This window comes from Anarhichas minor, unplaced genomic scaffold (assembly GCF_050575085.1).
Source record: "Anarhichas minor isolate MPS153535 unplaced genomic scaffold, ASM5057508v1 ptg000074l, whole genome shotgun sequence".
NCBI classification, from domain to species: Eukaryota; Metazoa; Chordata; class Actinopteri; order Perciformes; family Anarhichadidae; genus Anarhichas; species Anarhichas minor.
Window position 1 is genome coordinate 9,647,954 of NW_027466520.1, and position 16,539 is coordinate 9,664,492.

General features: G+C 41.8%; 1 protein-coding gene across 4 annotated transcripts in view; it reads left to right on the forward strand.

Annotated features, from left to right (window-relative positions):
- Nucleotides 1–1,558: 1,558 nt before the first annotated feature.
- The window catches only part of mllt10 (MLLT10 histone lysine methyltransferase DOT1L cofactor), a 42,122-nt gene continuing 27,141 nt past the window's right edge, over nucleotides 1,559–16,539 (forward strand). The window contains exons 1-6 of one of the 4 annotated variants that reach the window (XM_076080231.1): nucleotides 1,559–1,947; nucleotides 6,363–6,442; nucleotides 10,525–10,579; nucleotides 13,082–13,191; nucleotides 13,324–13,427; nucleotides 13,676–13,769. In XM_076080231.1, the coding sequence (XP_075936346.1) occupies nucleotides 1,785–1,947; nucleotides 6,363–6,442; nucleotides 10,525–10,579; nucleotides 13,082–13,191; nucleotides 13,324–13,427; nucleotides 13,676–13,769 (606 nt within the window). In that variant the 5' untranslated portion in view covers nucleotides 1,559–1,784. Of the gene's footprint in view, nucleotides 1,948–6,362; nucleotides 6,443–10,524; nucleotides 10,580–13,081; nucleotides 13,192–13,323; nucleotides 13,428–13,675; nucleotides 13,770–15,657; nucleotides 16,488–16,539 lie in introns of those variants that run through there. The other 3 variants (XM_076080232.1, XM_076080233.1, XM_076080235.1) reach the window with 3 other exon arrangements.

Below are 16,539 nucleotides of genomic sequence, written 5' to 3' on the forward strand. Positions count from 1 at the left end.
ACCAGGATCCAAATGGCTTATTACAGGAGAGGATACAGTACAACTCAAATTAAGACATCTAAACCAAGGTGTGTACACACACATTGTATCCAGGCCTGCAACGATTATTTTCATTACATTTTCTGCCAATCAGTTTCGCAATTAATTGGTTAATTTTTCATTCTGTAAAATGAGTGGATTGCAGCTAGGGATTGTCACACTCACCCTTGTTTATTTTCTAAGGAAATATAAAAAAATTAAATAAAATGCTCATTTATATTTCCCAGAACCAGAAGTTGACTTACACGCGTCTTGTTTTGTTCAAAATTCAGTCCTGAACCCAACATGATAACTAAACAGTAAAACTAGAATGGTGCACTCAGTGGAGTGCAGATGTTCACCAGGCATATCTGCAACAACCACTGCTGTAGTGTTTGATTGAATGAATACAACACACAATTGGCTAACCTCCCGTCTAGGCTGCAAGTGTATCAGAAGTGCTTTTCACTCGCACTTCTCACAACAGATATACTCCCATTTTCATGGTGTCTGCACCGCATCTCAGCTCCGTCTCTTGGGGCGTAACTGCGACTTGAAGCCCATTGTAGTTCTACCGTAATTATGTTAGCTGTTATGCACTCAGCTGTGTACTGGTAGTTTCGTTACCTGTTGTCTGACAGTCAAACACACCGTCCAAAACAATAAAAGTGAGCAAATTGTGGCGATGCACTCAGCTGTGTGTGTATTACACTTGCAGCTCCTATACCTGCCGGTTTAAAGTAGTGAGTGAGGAGTCAGCAGTCAATCAATGGCCGTATCAAACAGATATTATACATTTTTTTGAGAAAGTGTGAGTTATAACATACACTTAACTTACATACACTGTATTCAGCCTCGCTGTTCTGTTTGAAAGGTGCGGAGGTGGCATAGAGGGAGCCGAACCTGACATGAGCCGAACCTGTGTGAAAGTGACAGCCATGCAGGCCGAACGACTGTGATACTATGATGAAATGTTATGTTACCGGGAGATTTAAAAAAACAAACAACAAACAAAACTTGAGAATAATTTTGCTTAAAATGACTTATTTGATTTTCTCAAATTTGTTGTCAATTCATTTTCGTTAATCGATTATTCGACTAATCAATCCAACTCTAAATTAAGCTATTGCGTAAAATAATCTAACATGATCCTCACACTGAAAGTAAAACCTCAGAACTTGGTGCAAGAGATATTCACATTTATTTTCAATGCAGCTCTGCTCTATGCATCACAATCTCATCTTAGTCCCCTCAGCAGATCAAGAATGAAGTCCTTGCTGTAAACATTTTTTTTTAAAGTCAACATTCACATCTGTGTCCTAAACATTCTGCTTTTAATAGTTATTTGGCAATTAACCACATATTTGCAACTATGTTGCCAATAAAGTGAGTGAAGGGAAGTCTCTTTGCTACAAACTTTCAAAGCAACTTGGCCATGTGGAAACTCAGTAAAACGTTGCATTCGGCCATCCAATCACATCCGTCTTTTACTTCCTGTCAGAGGGCACGCACACACACGCGCTTGGCGTCATTACGCATTTCCTGTTCTCTTCGAAGAGTCCCCCCTTCTCTTCACCGTCGCGCCGTGAAGTGGATGTTTTGGTGAGAAAATACGGTGTCGAAAAGGGACGTAAATACCTTCAAAACATGACATTTCGACCCACGGGGACCTAAAGCCGCAAAAACACGGAGAAGAGGAGCGTCTTCGGACACTGTTTCGGTTTATCTTTGTATCGTATTCCTCCGCATGTCCGCTTTCCTCATAGATGGTCTCCGGCGAGCGTTGTCTGGCGGCGGACGACGAGTTGTCGAAGAATAATATGAAGGAGATGATCGGCGGTTGCTGTGTTTGCTCTGATGAGAGGGGGTGGGCGGAAAACCCGCTTGTGTACTGCGACGGACACGGCTGCAACGTCGCCGTGCATCAAGGTAAGCTGGTGCCGTGAGCTCGGCTAGGAGCTAGCAGTTAGCTCACAGGCTAGTTAGCGTAGTGTTGTTGCAAGGTTATGGGGCGCTCCGTATGCAGCCTCCTCCGCCTGCCCTCACCAAGGCCAGGCTGAGGTCAGGCTCTGCTCGCACCGCAGCGATGTCCACCGCTTTGGCTCGGCGGCTGTCTTTAATGCCTGTTTTAATCCGCTGTAGACGTGCTCATTTTGTCCGTATTCCTCTCGGAAGCTGTCATCTGGGATTCAGAGGAAGAAGGAGGGTCATCCTCACGTCTGAAAGGTGTAAACTTCGCGGGAAGCTCTCATCGATTTGTGTAAAATCCGGATTAATTTACTGAATAATATTACAAACTGAATTGGATATGAAGAGACAGTTATTAGACACTGCTTTTTAGGTCGGGAGTACAGGATTTGGATAAGTTGAAGCCACTAAACGATGATCTCTAGAGCTTCTAGTATTGTGGCAGTGATGCATTGCTCACCCGAAATGACTGATGACGTCCCGTGTTTACAAAGTTAACAGCTGGCCATGTGACAATTTGCCAACGCAGGGGGATACAGTAAAAGTATTTGAAATGTCAGCAATGTATTCACACTTGTACCACAGGTTGTTTCGTAACAAGTAGTTCTGACAGTAGCATGTCTGTAAACCAGCTGTTACATATTTTCAAAACTCTAGTCAGATGTTACATTTATCTGACCCAGGTTAAAAACAAAGTTTGTCTTTGCTGGTCTTAAGCAGTGGTGGAAGAAGTACTTCGATATTTAACTTGAGTGAAAGTAGCAACATCAACATATTTCAGAATAATGTATATTATAGCACTGGATTATAATTACTGATGTATTATTGTGTACTAGGTATGGAACCATACACCAATTCATGGTTTTCAATTCAAGTGGACGTAGTTCACTGTGTCGTCACACATTGATTTGTAAACTGTCGCTTCTAAGCCTCGAGTTCGGCAAATTGGCCACCGCCATCTTGGTTTTTATCTGTCGCCATCTTGGTTTTTTGCAACCAGAAGTGACACGAACGAGTGGAACTTTAAACAACTGACCGCTGGATGATAATTTGTAGGCAACCAAAATGTTACAGTTAACTTTCATAAATTGAAAACAAACTATGTAATGGTTAAAGGTCTTAAACACGGACAACTCCCAGCCAGGACGACGCTGTGGTCCTGTCAATCACAAGGAAGCCTCACCCTTAAGCGTACCCAGTTTTATTGTCTATTTCACGCCAACTGGGATCTTAATGTACTAAATAAACATCATGCTATATTGAAGAAGACTTGAAACAAGCAATTGAGACCGTAAACTCATGTTTACTGAGTTAATAAATCAAGTGAAAAGCAGGTTCATTTTCTTGCTCGACTCAAGTCTGCAGAGCCCTGAAGCCCCGCCTCCTCTGTGGCACAGAGAGCTGTTCACTTGTTTATTCAACGTTTATTGATATTGCACCAATTGTACACATCCTTGGGTCTCCAGCAATACGAAGTGTGAAGTAGATCGAATGAATGTTTCTCGAGATATGCGAAGGGCGCACACACGTACGGAGATGGAGATTCCTTGATTTACAGTTAGATGATGTTGCTACAGCCAAATTGCACCAAATTTGTGACACCCAGACAGCTTATACACACACGTCTACCAAATGTGGTTGCAACTGTATAAAGTGTTCAGGAGATATTGTTGTTTTTTTTGTAATATAAGTCCTTCCCAAAGCATTTGAGCAACGATTGCCCAACATTTGTTGGAGTAGCAGCAAAGAAACAGATCTAGACACAATTTAAAAAAAAAAAAACAATCTAGATGCAAATGGACAAGGGTTATATGAATAGATTCTTATGCCGTGTTCACACCAATGATCGGGGACTATTTGTGTTCATTCGCGTGAATTGCGCGAATTTACGCGCCACGCCATCGCAAATTCGTGTCATTCCAGTCTCATCGCGTCTGTGCATAGACTTTGTATGTAATCTACTCGCGCGAATAATTCGCGCTGCGTTTGGTGTGAACGCACCTTTAGGGCGACTGTGGCTCAGTGGTAGACCGGGTCATCCTTCACTCAGAGGATTGGCGGTTCGATTCCGGGCTCCGCTAGTCCATGTTGATGTGTCCTTGGGCAACCCCAAATTTCTCCCAAATGCTGTGCTTTTGGTGTATGAATGGTTAGATAGTCCTGATGGGCCCCTGCCATGGGTGTGAATGGGTGAAGGACATGTAGTGTTAAAGCGCTCCGAGTGGTCGGAAGACTAGAAAAGTGCTCTACAAGTACAAGTCTGTTTACCTTTTACCATCCGTCTGGACCCACATCATTTTTGTTTTTGAGACTTCGGGTTCAAGAGTTGCAGGCCAAAATGTAAAGTTTGTTATAGCGCCACCATCTGTCCTAATTGCACCACATTTGACAAAGCCCTTGGGTCCCCAGCAATACACACACCAAGTGTGAAGTAGATTGGGCAAAGGATTCTCGAGATATGCAAATACAGACAGACCGACATGTGGCAGTTGAACTCCTTGCCACAACATTAGGGTGCGTTGCCGCTATAACTGCAATAGATGGGCTGGAAATGTGCTTGTGTGTAACGCCAGACTGATGTGGACCCTCAATTGTTGAATGAATGGAGCTGCGTGTGCAGTACATGTTCACAGCTGTCCACGGAACTCAGAAAGTATGTCAGAGTTTGAGTCTGATTGGAAAGTCGCTTATTCCTCCTCTGGTGAATTACTGTAAGCAGACGAGCTGTACTGTGTTTGTGAAGAATAGTCGGCGCTGTCTTTTCATGCGTTACCTTGTACAGAGCTGCCCCTGAACCACAGTCATGACAGCGTCTGTTTAAATGAAACACGTTTGTCAGAAAAGATTAATTCGCAACATTCAACAATATCAAATGAGTTTCTAAATTTCAGTCATCAGCAGACATTAATCAGTTCGAGCACTTTTTCCAAATTTGAATAATTTAGATATCTGTCAAAACAACTTTGTTTAATCCAGAGATGCATCTAAACAGCCAGGCGAGACTGAGTATCACAATATACACTATAACTATGTACACGATTTACTAATGTTAAGAGAGTATTTGGAAGAAAGTATACTGTACATTAAGTTGTAATATTGCATTGCAATGAACACAGAAAATAATGCAAGACATTAGTCAATATACTGTTGAGAATCCTCAACTTCCATCGTGAAATTATTATCATTTTAAATTTAAAACAATAGATTTTTTCCCACAACATAGTCAAAAAATATTTTTGCTGTAATTCATAGCATTTAAATAAAATCAATGCTCATTGCTCTTGTGTTTGAGGTCTCCTCTAAATCTTAGAGAACAGTTCAGATAGCATAAAAGCATTTCCATACTCTACGTGCGATTGGTTAGCATGGCACGTTTTTAAGTGAGCCAGCCATAATTATTAAAAAGTGTGCACTGTGTGCAGAATATCCTATCCAACTGGTCCTTGTTTTGTCTGGTCACCAGGTACCTCATTTGAATTTACTAACCTTTGGGTGTTTTGTTCTGAGAAACCTGGATTATAGCTGTTTATTCTATTGGATTATGGGCTCTGGTCTGATCAGAGATAATCTGAAAATGTGTAGAGGTAGGCTATTTAGGGTAGTGCTGCTGTATTTAGGGTAGCACCGTCTGTACTGCAACTTTAAATCTGAGCATCCGTGAAACTAGGTTATACCTCAAGGTGAAAGAACTCGGTGTGGTTTTGACGTTGCAGTCCGTCTTGGCAATTTTATTGTTCGCTAATGCGTTGTCAAAATATTAAGATTTGACAAGAACGTATGAAAGTGTCCTCTCTGACCCTGTTCATGTAGCATCCACACAGCAGTGAGTACAATACAAAGTTACTTCTACCTGTCATATTTTGAGTATTTGGTATCGTTTAATCTCTAAAATACAACCTTTCTTTTGGCTTTTTTCATAGAAATGTGTGGAGGAGGTCAAGTAGAGTGGGCTGTTTTAAATGCAGCCTGTTGGCAACATTAACGTAAAGCAAACGGTTATCATTGATGCCTATATGTGTCGACATTAACAATGCATTACCAGTTATTCTCCCTTTGTCCCCTCGGGCTTAAAATATTTTGTAGTGCAGGCAAACTGTCAGCTGTCAGTAGAGCGATATATAAAAACAACAGCAGTGTGTTCAACAATCTGTCAATCTGTCACACCGTTCAGTTCTGCATTCAAACCAGTTTAGTCTCGAGTTTACCTTCTGGCACTGGCGTGGAGATTGTGCGATATTGTAAAGATTTTTATCGAGTGCAGTCAGATCTGGTGTGGTTTCATTATCCCTGTGTGATTGTATTCTGTGGTATCAAATGTAGTCTTTTGTTGAGGTTGTGATGACTTACTCAAACGTCCCCCCTCCGTTTCTCCTCAGCCTGCTATGGCATCGTGCAGGTGCCCACTGGTCCGTGGTTCTGCAGAAAGTGTGAATCTCAGGAGAGAGCGGCCCGTGTGGTGAGTCACAGAATCTATCTATCCATTCATCATTTATGAGTAAACTCCTGGAATAACAGGACTGTCTGTTGGAGACGGTGGACCTCGTGCTCCTGCGCAGCGCTATCATTTATAAATGTGCCGAGAAAATAGGTTGGGTCTTGAATCATCGGCGAGTCTGTTCAAAGGGCTTGGTACAAAGCTCCTAAAATAACAATACGGTGCATCTCGAAGGCACTGTTTGTACTATTTCATCTCAATGGGTAGCCAATATATCTTGTGCTGCTGAGAACATTTCTTTGAGTGCGAGTCGTCCACTGTATCTGAATATTTCGGTCATGTGAGTAAATGCAAAGCAAGGGAGAGGGGGGGGGGGGGGTCACTGTTAAATTTGATGACCAGAACCTCTTTTTCTACCATTGTTTTGCACTACAGTTACCGTTTAGCTTTGGAAAATCCCATGTCATGTTGTTCAAGATCATTTCAATGGACTGCTGGGGAAAGAGGAAATCTATTTCTCTACAAATCTGAATGAAAATGCAGAACATGCAGCAGTGTTTTGGGGGCAGTTTTGTTTGTGTTCTATTTGACAGAACTATTTATGATTATTTTAATATATAACAAACTAAAATGAGTTCAGATGTACTGGAAGCTGGCCGTTACATTTGACAAAATTAACTATATTTAGTATGACATGTAAAAATGCCACAGCATTTGTTCTGATGGGTCTAACGTAGAGCTGTCCTCGACCAAATCAATTCTTAGGCTACACCCACGCATATCTTTTGCTACGTTTTATGCCTGACGCCACGTTAGTTTGAAAGGTCCGGGGTTGTGTTGTCGTGTGGAAAGGCAGAAACGGAGACCTTTTTGAAAACGAGGACCTAGACCCCCGTGTTTGCTGCTTGATTGGGTCTTAGCAGTCATGACGTGTCCTTCCCTGATTCTTATTATTAGAGCCCAGCGGCATTATCAGCCCTGTGGAGTGGATGTTTGAAGTCATGGTTTGCGGTTTTGAGGAGGGACGATGGACACAAAACTTTCCTGTTCTCATCAATGCTCAATTTGTTCTGCAAAACTATTGTGAAGTTCAGAAAGAAACTGTAAACGAACAAAAGCATAAATGCTCTCCAGTGAGACAGGGACTTTCAGCCACCCGGCCGAGCTACGAGTGTGAGAACAGACAATGAAACCAAGGGGAAACCAGCGAGAGACGTGTGTTGACCAAATTTCTTTACCCATGATCTAGTAACTTTGATTAATAAGTGCATTTTTGGTGAGAGAGAGACCTGCGGCCTTGTAACTAAGTTTGAAAAATCTAACTTGTTTGTGTGTGTGTGTGTGTGTGTGTGTGTGTGTGTGTGTGTGTGTGTGTGTGAGAAATAAAGAGGAAGATCTCAAGGATCAAGGACAACCTTTTATTATTAAACAGTACAATAGTACGCTGTTGCATATTCTGTAGCTAAGCCACCAATCTACAGTACTTCCTGTTTACACCGGCACCCGCATGCCCAGTTCACGTGAATGGTCATGTGATATTCGTTTTCAGGTGTGTTGGCCGCAAATCATTTCTAAAACGGTGCTGAAGCACTCGTGTGGAGATTTTAAAACAAAAACGTATTATTGTTGAATTAGCCTTAGTCGACTAACATTTATACCATTAGACTTAATTTCGTTGCATGTTTTCACGATGACGATAAACATCCATATCCTTATTAGTTGATTTAATTGACAGATCTTTAAATCTGAATTTCTCTACAAAGAATCGTACAAAAATATTGTGTTTACCAGAGATGTTTTTTGAAGTTTCTTGTAAATAAGTCATTTAGCATGAAAAGAAGCATAATGAATCACCAACCGACTAAAGAGATCTGAGTGGACTAAGACCAAAGTGACCCATTAGTCGACTTGTCGACTAAGAGGGGTCGGTCCTGGTCTAAAGTCTTGAAATCTGGTACGGACGTACTTTGGACAAATATCTAACGGTACTACATTTTTAGATCACGTGAAAAATTCCACTTTTATCAATAGTCAAAGTCAGGATTTAGAAAAAAAATGACGAAAAACGCGAACATTGTGTATATTAAATGTTTTCCATATCATAGTTTTTTTACATTGCATATGTGTGCGTATCTTTTGATATTCAATTTGTTATCAGTTCAAAAGTACCAAATACTTGACTGTACTCCTTGCAGTTTCTGAGATACAGACATTTTCTCATCACTCTATATCTAGTGTTTGGGTTTTTCCGGAAATATAGTGCATCATTGCCAAAAAGTAGTCACAGGTGTAATGAGAAATCTTTTTCTTTTTTTCGATTTCTGCTTCGACAAGCCCAGAGAACATTTCCACCAAAGAAAATGAAACTCCTTTGGCTTTTTTAAAACAGGGGACCTAAGAATACGTTGTATTGTATTAAAATAGTAACATTGTTTGACTTGAGACTTCAAAAGCATGATTGTGTTGTTTAGCCCACCATGTCTACCGTTTCATCTTAAATCTATACATCTTGGCATAAAGTGCTGTATCAAAGGCAGAGTAGAGACATTATATTAGAGGTCTGCACTGTCCCGCAGACCTTTGACCTCAGCAGTCCACAGCCCACAATCTGTATTCTGCCCCAGTTACCATCATATTTCACCAAATTATATTATTAAATCCGGATTGTAAAGCTTTATAAAAGATTATCTTAAATGCTGTTTGTGCGTGTTCAGTTCATCAACACTAACAAATACACATGTTGTGTGTGTGTGGCCTATTATGGCGAACATTAAGCTATCTAGTCTGCATCCTAACAGCTTGTGAAGATGTTGCTGCCCAGGCAGGAACGTGGCCCTGGAAAGCACCGCGTTTCCACTCATTGCTGGGCTGACCCGTTCTCCACAGACCTCTCAATCGTGTTGCTTAGGACTGATCTGAATTTGTCTGAGGAGTTTCCGTATTGGACTTGGTCTTTTCGTAAAACTTGGCGCGAAAGCCACAAACTGGTATGACTTGCCGAGTTTCAACTTAATATGACCTCGGCAAACTTCTAAGGACCCGTCGAGATAATTTTCGGGACAAGATTTACTTGCGTAGCTGTTGGTACAGGTGCTAGGAATGACCTGCTGACTTGCTGTGTGTGTGTGTGTGTGTGTTCACAAAGAATTACATTGTGTGCAAAGTTAGCAGATAACTAGAACCAGCAATTTAATCAGTGTCGGTGTCCTTGATAAAAATGAATGCTGTAAAGTACGTGACTTCCTGTTTCTGCCTTGTTTTCCTGACAAAGTAATATTAGGTAGGACGGTATCAGCACCTGTAGCATTTTCATTTTTTATTTATTGGTTTATTTGATAAGGCACAGTGCACATTAATACAAACATTGCTGTAAATGCACCAGAGTTAGCCAAGAAGCTATTTTTCATCAGCACCTGTAGCATTTGAATGTTTTTTATGAGATTAAAAAACAAATGAAAGTAGTCCACAGGTGCCAAATTCAGACAGATTGTAGATTGAGTGAATACATTTATACACTTTTCAAACAGAACATCATAGTAAATATAACAATTATAGTAATGGTGTACAGACAGCTATTCAGAAAGATGAATTATACAATGGCAATGTGGAGAGGAAGCACCTTTACTTACTTTCTCTTTTCGTGAAGTGTGAATTTAAACACGCAACGGCAATTTATTTGTTGGAGAAGAAAAGAAGACATGAAAGCCTTTCTACACACACACACACACACACACACACACACACACACACACACACACACACACAGTGCTTTTTGTAACATGTAGTGTCGGCCTTAAGACGAGCAGCACCACCTTATGTGTAAGTTGAGGAACAGTTTAATTGTCAAGCTCAGCAGCAGCAGAAATAACTGCACTATGACTTGTTGTTGACACACACACACACACACACACACTTGGAGACAGAAACAACCTTAGGTGGCAGGTAGTGAGGGTGTCCTCCTGTAGAGTTTCTGGCCTTGTGCTACAAGTCAGGGCCACTTGCCAGTTTATCTCACATAGCGGCATATTTGTCATACTTTTGTGCTCACCTCCCCTTAAGTAGAGGAGGATGTTTCTGACCCGCTGTGTCTTCTTTACCCACAGAGATGTGAGCTGTGTCCCCACAAAGATGGAGCCCTCAAGAGGACAGACAACGGAGGTAGAATCCCTCTCAGCTACTTACACACACACACACACACACACACACAACTGTGGTGAGCCGCTTGTGTATTTTGGTATTTTGTCATTAATTCTATGTCACCGGCAAGTTTAAGGGGGTGTGAGCGTGCTGGGAGAGTTATGTTGCTGTTTGTTGTGTGTGTGTGTGTGTGTGTGTGCGTGTAGCCTCTCTCTGCCGTCCTTGCCAGTCCATGTTTTATGTGTGTGTGTGTTTATGAGGGGGCGGGCCAGGATGGGTATAGTGCATGGCCTGTGAGGAGTCTCCTCTCTGGGTTCATTGGGAGGTCAGTTTGGTGGAGACTGTAAATATTCTGTGTGTGTGTTTGAGAGAGTCAGTCGGGGAGAGAGGCACAGCTGTGGGATTGTGTCCAGGCCTGCAGGGAGGCATCAGGACAACACTAACACACACCGTTTTACTACTTTCTCTTTTATTTTACCCTTCCCATGACCCCTCTCTCTCCCTCTCTTTTTCCTCCCCATTTTTCTCTCACCATCTCTTTCCCCACGCTGTCCGTTCCTCTGCTCTTGTCACTTCCTCTTCACTTGTTGATCTGTGTAGTAGTTGCTTTATTACTGTCCCAACTGAAACAACAGCTGAGTAGAGGGATTAGTCTAGAATGGGTGTTTGATCTTAACATCGCAGAGACGAAAGAAAAGACATAGAGGGAGACAGGAGTTCCGTTAACAGCTGCTTGTCCTGGCCTCTTTTTTTTTTTTGTCATTCAGTTGCCCAATAAATATTGGTGCCCTCTTTATAGCATCCGTGTATTTAAGGGTTTTTAATGGAAACGAGTGCGCTTTAAAATCAGCATCAAGTTCACGTCCTACAAGTCAGTGCTAAGTAATAATATAATATTCAATATGTGGCATCATAGCAAATTAGAGCTGGATACCGTCACTCCTGAGCATATTCTAATTATAGATGTGGCTTCACTGTACATGCAGTTCATTACCTGCAACAGTAAGAACAACGTGAGCTAAAGTTTGTTTTTTACCTGGTGTTGGTCTCATGGTTTTTACTGTGGTTTACCAGAGAAACTCATTTTTTAAAATAAACTTGATAACACACTCTGTTATCTAAAAAACGTAAGCTCATTGTCTGACTGTGATATCGTCTGGGAGTAAGGCATGTTTGTGAAGGGATGCTTTGTTAGGTTTTTAGGGGGAAACACCGTGAATGCTCAGTTTGAGGAGGAAGGCTGTGCCACTTTTATAGTCCTGTTTTATAGGCCTCTTCCAGATTCTTGGAGGGACTTCAAAACAACAACATACCCCCCATTTCACACCCGCTGCCTCCCCTCCGTCCCGCCCTCTGCCCTCCTACCCCTGTCCCGCACAGCAGGTCAAAGGCAGGTCAGGGGTTCAACTGTAAGTTTAAGCCTGTTTTTGTTTCCGCTATGGGGAAAAAACAGACACCTCCAGTGTGGCAGGAGACTCCCACCTCCATTTGACCTCCCGTTGACCGCCTTCTGCTCCTCCTCAGCTTGTCGTCAATTTTGCTGCCACTCCACCATGCCCCACTGTCATTCCACCGCCCCCGGTTTGTCTTCACAGACAAGCAGCTGTGTGTGTTAGGGCTCAATAAACTGCTACTTGGATAGATTAACTACCAAGTTGCAAATTTACACATTTAAGATTCAGCATTTCAAAGTTGAGCTCAGTTTGATTTTTTTATGTGAATGTAACCAAAAACTGCAATTTAACATATTAATAATGGCTCCAGACTAGGGATGCTAATTAATCATTTTTTCCTCTGACCAATAGCCGACCCTTCTTAACCGAGCATTGACCGTTAACAGACAGGATTAGTACCTTCCATGCAGGAGTGCTGGGGTTGAAGTTCCTAACAAGCGATAACCGATGCACAAACAGGTTGAATCCATTATTTATCGCCAGCTGCAGGGTATTTGCGAAACAGGCTCAGATCAAATCCACTGTTCACCCGTCCAGGAGAGTTAGCAGCCGCGATGTTGCGTGCATTGTTGTGGAAACAGGAAGCCTCTTAAGTCACCACCGCATCAATTAGATGGGTTAGCTCCAGACAACATTATGGTTGAGTTTGGTTCTCTTGGTTTGGGCCAAAGAAGTATTATCCATCATTCCCTTCTGGTCTTGTCCATTTTGGGTTCGTACTGCAACTTTTGGTTTGTTGTCAAAGTTTCATGGACTGACGAGGAACACATTTAAATATAGATTTTAGTTCAGCACTGAGCCGATAGAGACGGATGAGATGATGCGTCATGTGATGTGAGATGGGCCCATCATCATCTGTCCTGGTGTGGTTATTCAATCGTATTCTTCAGGTCATCAGTTCTTTGCAACCAACGAATGAAACAAATCGATAATTAACATCAATTCTGTGCACTCTTGTTCATATTCAAGAGATTCACAGATGGTTTAACATCTGACATGTTGTCACAAACTACCTTTTTACTGTCGTATATGTGCAGCAGTTGATGGTGGCTTGTGTGTGTCTTTGCAGGCTGGGCCCATGTAGTCTGTGCCCTTTACATACCTGAAGTGGAATTCGCCAATGTCTCGACTATGGAGCCCATAGTACTCCAGTCCGTGCCACACGATCGCTACAACAAGGTAAAACAAAATGTATCTTTGCATTTAAACATGTCTCAAAATCGCATAATACAATGCAAGTACGAGGGACTGAGTCCGTTTTGAAAATATAATCTCTTACCTGTGTGTGTGTGTGTGTGTGCACGTGTGTAGACATGCTACATCTGTGAGGACCAGGGCAGAGAGAGTAAAGCAGCCTCTGGAGCCTGTATGACCTGCAACAAACATGGCTGCAGGCAGGCCTTCCATGTCACATGGTGAGACCCGGTCACATCACATCGAGCTCACTAGACAAAGGAGGAGATTGTTTCTTCAGTTCTTCACTCACACTCAAGTACAGACTTGAAGATTTGATATACTTTTGAGTACAAATCCCTTCACATCACGTGTTGGCAATGTGATTCTTATTGTGTTACAGCGTTACACATAAATGATGAAAAGTTTTCTCCTATTTCTTATTATTGTCTTTAACATTTAATTTGCTTTACACTGCGCTCTGACACAGTGCCCAGTTTGCGGGGTTGTTATGTGAGGAACAAGGATCGGACGCAGACAATGTCAAGTACTGTGGATATTGCAAGTACCACCACAGCAAATTGGTAAGTGTACTCATGTGTTTGTCATATTTAAACCACAACTTTACACATCACAATATCTCTTTCTGCTCGACTGATTTCTTTTTGTGGCCATAACTTATTTCTGCAAGTTAGATTTTTATGTATTTTGATTTGGTATTTAGTTTAAGATGATTAATGATTGATTGCACTTATTAAATGAGGAGCTAGCTTGTGTTTTTATAACTATGATAGTATAAACATACACGTAAACATTTGTTCTAGACTCATGGATACACTATTCCCTTTATAACTGAGCATTGATCCCAGTTCTATATAGTTTTAAGTATGAAACCATTATGACTTGTGTGTGTATTGAGGGCCACAGTGTTTGTTGTACGTGACTACATCTATATGCACGAGTGTGTCTTCAAGGTTGCCTGTCTATTAACTATTTGAATGAGGTATTGATATTTTTTCCACTAACTCCAAGCACTGATGGCTATGTAAACACAACACACACATTGGTTCACCTGTAACACAGTGAGAAATACCTTTTCACCTTGTGAATGGTTTGCTGCTTCTCTGCTGCCGCTGAGAGTTGACCCACCATCACCTCTGCCCTCTTTTTCTTGAGCCCCTCCCTCCCTTAGCTCTTCTCATCCTTGTCCCCTTCTTATACTACTACTCTCCTCTTCCCTTCCTCTATCTTTTGTCCTTTCCTCCGTGGACGGTTTCTCTTTCCTGCTCGGCCATCGCCCTCCTTTAGTCAGCTTCCGGTCTCTGTTGGCCTCTGCCCTCTTTCCCTCCATCTGTCTTTCTCCCCCATCTGCTTCCTCTTTCACCGGACCAATGAGTCCATCTCCCCACTGTTCGCCTCTCTTCCACCTGTCCTTTACCCCTTTCCATCTACTCTTCTTCCTCCTCTCTTCCTGATGCCTCTAATCTCTCTATCAGTGGCCCATGGTTCCCTCCACTCCTTTGTGTATTGGTCCTAAGCCCGCAGTGGGCATGGCGGGTCGGGTTTGCAGGTGCTGCATAGGGTCCTTTTGAGCCTGGTTTTCACTGTACGGTCAAACACGTTTAATCAGGCTCTATCATTATTCAAGCGTTTCAAATTCTTTGGAAAATAACATTTCAGTGATTTATTTCTTAGCTTTCCAACAGATCTGTCCTGTCTGTTTAATTGTATTATTTGCTCAACAGTAGTAGTAGTAATAATGGCTTTTGTGCTGCTTTACTTAAATTGGACACATGGTTTCAATAAAAGGGTTGCAGTGCAAGTTTAGCGCTGATAGGTAAATTACGTACAGTTTTAAACAAAACATTAATTCCATATATAAGGCTGTAAGTGTTTGAATTCCTCTTTTTTTTTTTTTTTTTGGATGAATCACAGGCGACCCCCCCCCCTCCCCCAAGTTTTCCTTCAACATGTATTCCTGCCTTCTCATTGGCTGTAGCTCCCCGACTGGTCGGATATTTAGCATGCTAGGCGATGCATCGGTGAGATTCTGGCTCGCGTCTTTGAGCAGCGAGCGCCGACCCAACGCCAATTTGCCTCAGGTTACCCGAACAAAGACAACATAGTCTTTTTTTTTTCGGTTCAACAACCGAACCTGTGAACAAAATGCTTATAATGGAAGGAAAACTCCCAGATTTTCCTATATTGGATCCACAGTTTCACAAATTCTATGATATTCCACGTTTTACAGCTAATTCCATTTTTCTGTCTGTGTTAAGAGCATAAAGGTTACCCAGAGAAGGCAGAAAAATGGTTTATTTTGTCTGCACTTGGGAGTTTTTTTTTGACAAAGAATTCGCATTCACTCCTAATTGGCGGATTGCTGGTTTCTTGTCCGTGATTGCTACCTTATCTTTTGTAGACTGACGATGCGACCGGCATAATGCAAACCTGATGGGTGGATAGCTGGCCCATTGTCGAGAAGAATTCAATCAGATAAGAGAAGAACGAAAAGGATAGGCATATCAACACTCAAATGCAGGATATGCAGAAGGAATATGTTTTCAGCACCCGCATTCACTGTAGAGACGTCTTGTTGCTTTCCCGATTTTGTTCCACTTCTTAGTTAACAACCTATTGCAACTTATACATACACATGTATACACTCTGCATCAGTTGCTGGAGGGACGCAAATATAGAAAAACAGGAGCGTGACGTAACTATTATATCTGGAACAGTGGTAGGATGGAAACACAGGACAGGCTTTATGGTGTGTACACACACACACACACACACAGATATATGACATTTTGCAATGTTAACAAATGCTGATGGAAAGACTCGTGCTGTTCTATTGATCGTGTATGAATGGATGAATTGGATGCTGGGGCATAATGTCATTAAGCTGGGATTGTATGGATGGCAGGAATGTACGAGGGGGAATCAATGATAAGGAAAGCAATGTTGTTAGCAGAGTGGCTTTCATAAAACACCACTTGATGATGTTTACGGCATGTTAGCAACATATGGTATTTGACCAGACTGTCGGTATCCAAATCTAATTTCAAACTTAGATTATCTTTGTGTGTTGTTGATTTCATCAAGACTGTGTGTGAATAATTTCCCCCTTTATTTCTAAGCAGTGTTAATGCACTCGTTGATGCATCGGCCTCCAAATCATCTACACAGGGTGTTGCTGGCACACAGCTGCATATTCCAAACATCTTCAGTGGTCAAAGTGGCAAAGTTCTGTCACAACTTCCAAAGCAACTGGTCTTCAGCAGTAAAACAATATGTTTCCAGTTAAGTTATATTCATTTAATTGAAAACATAACGAAGCTCCCTGAATGATCC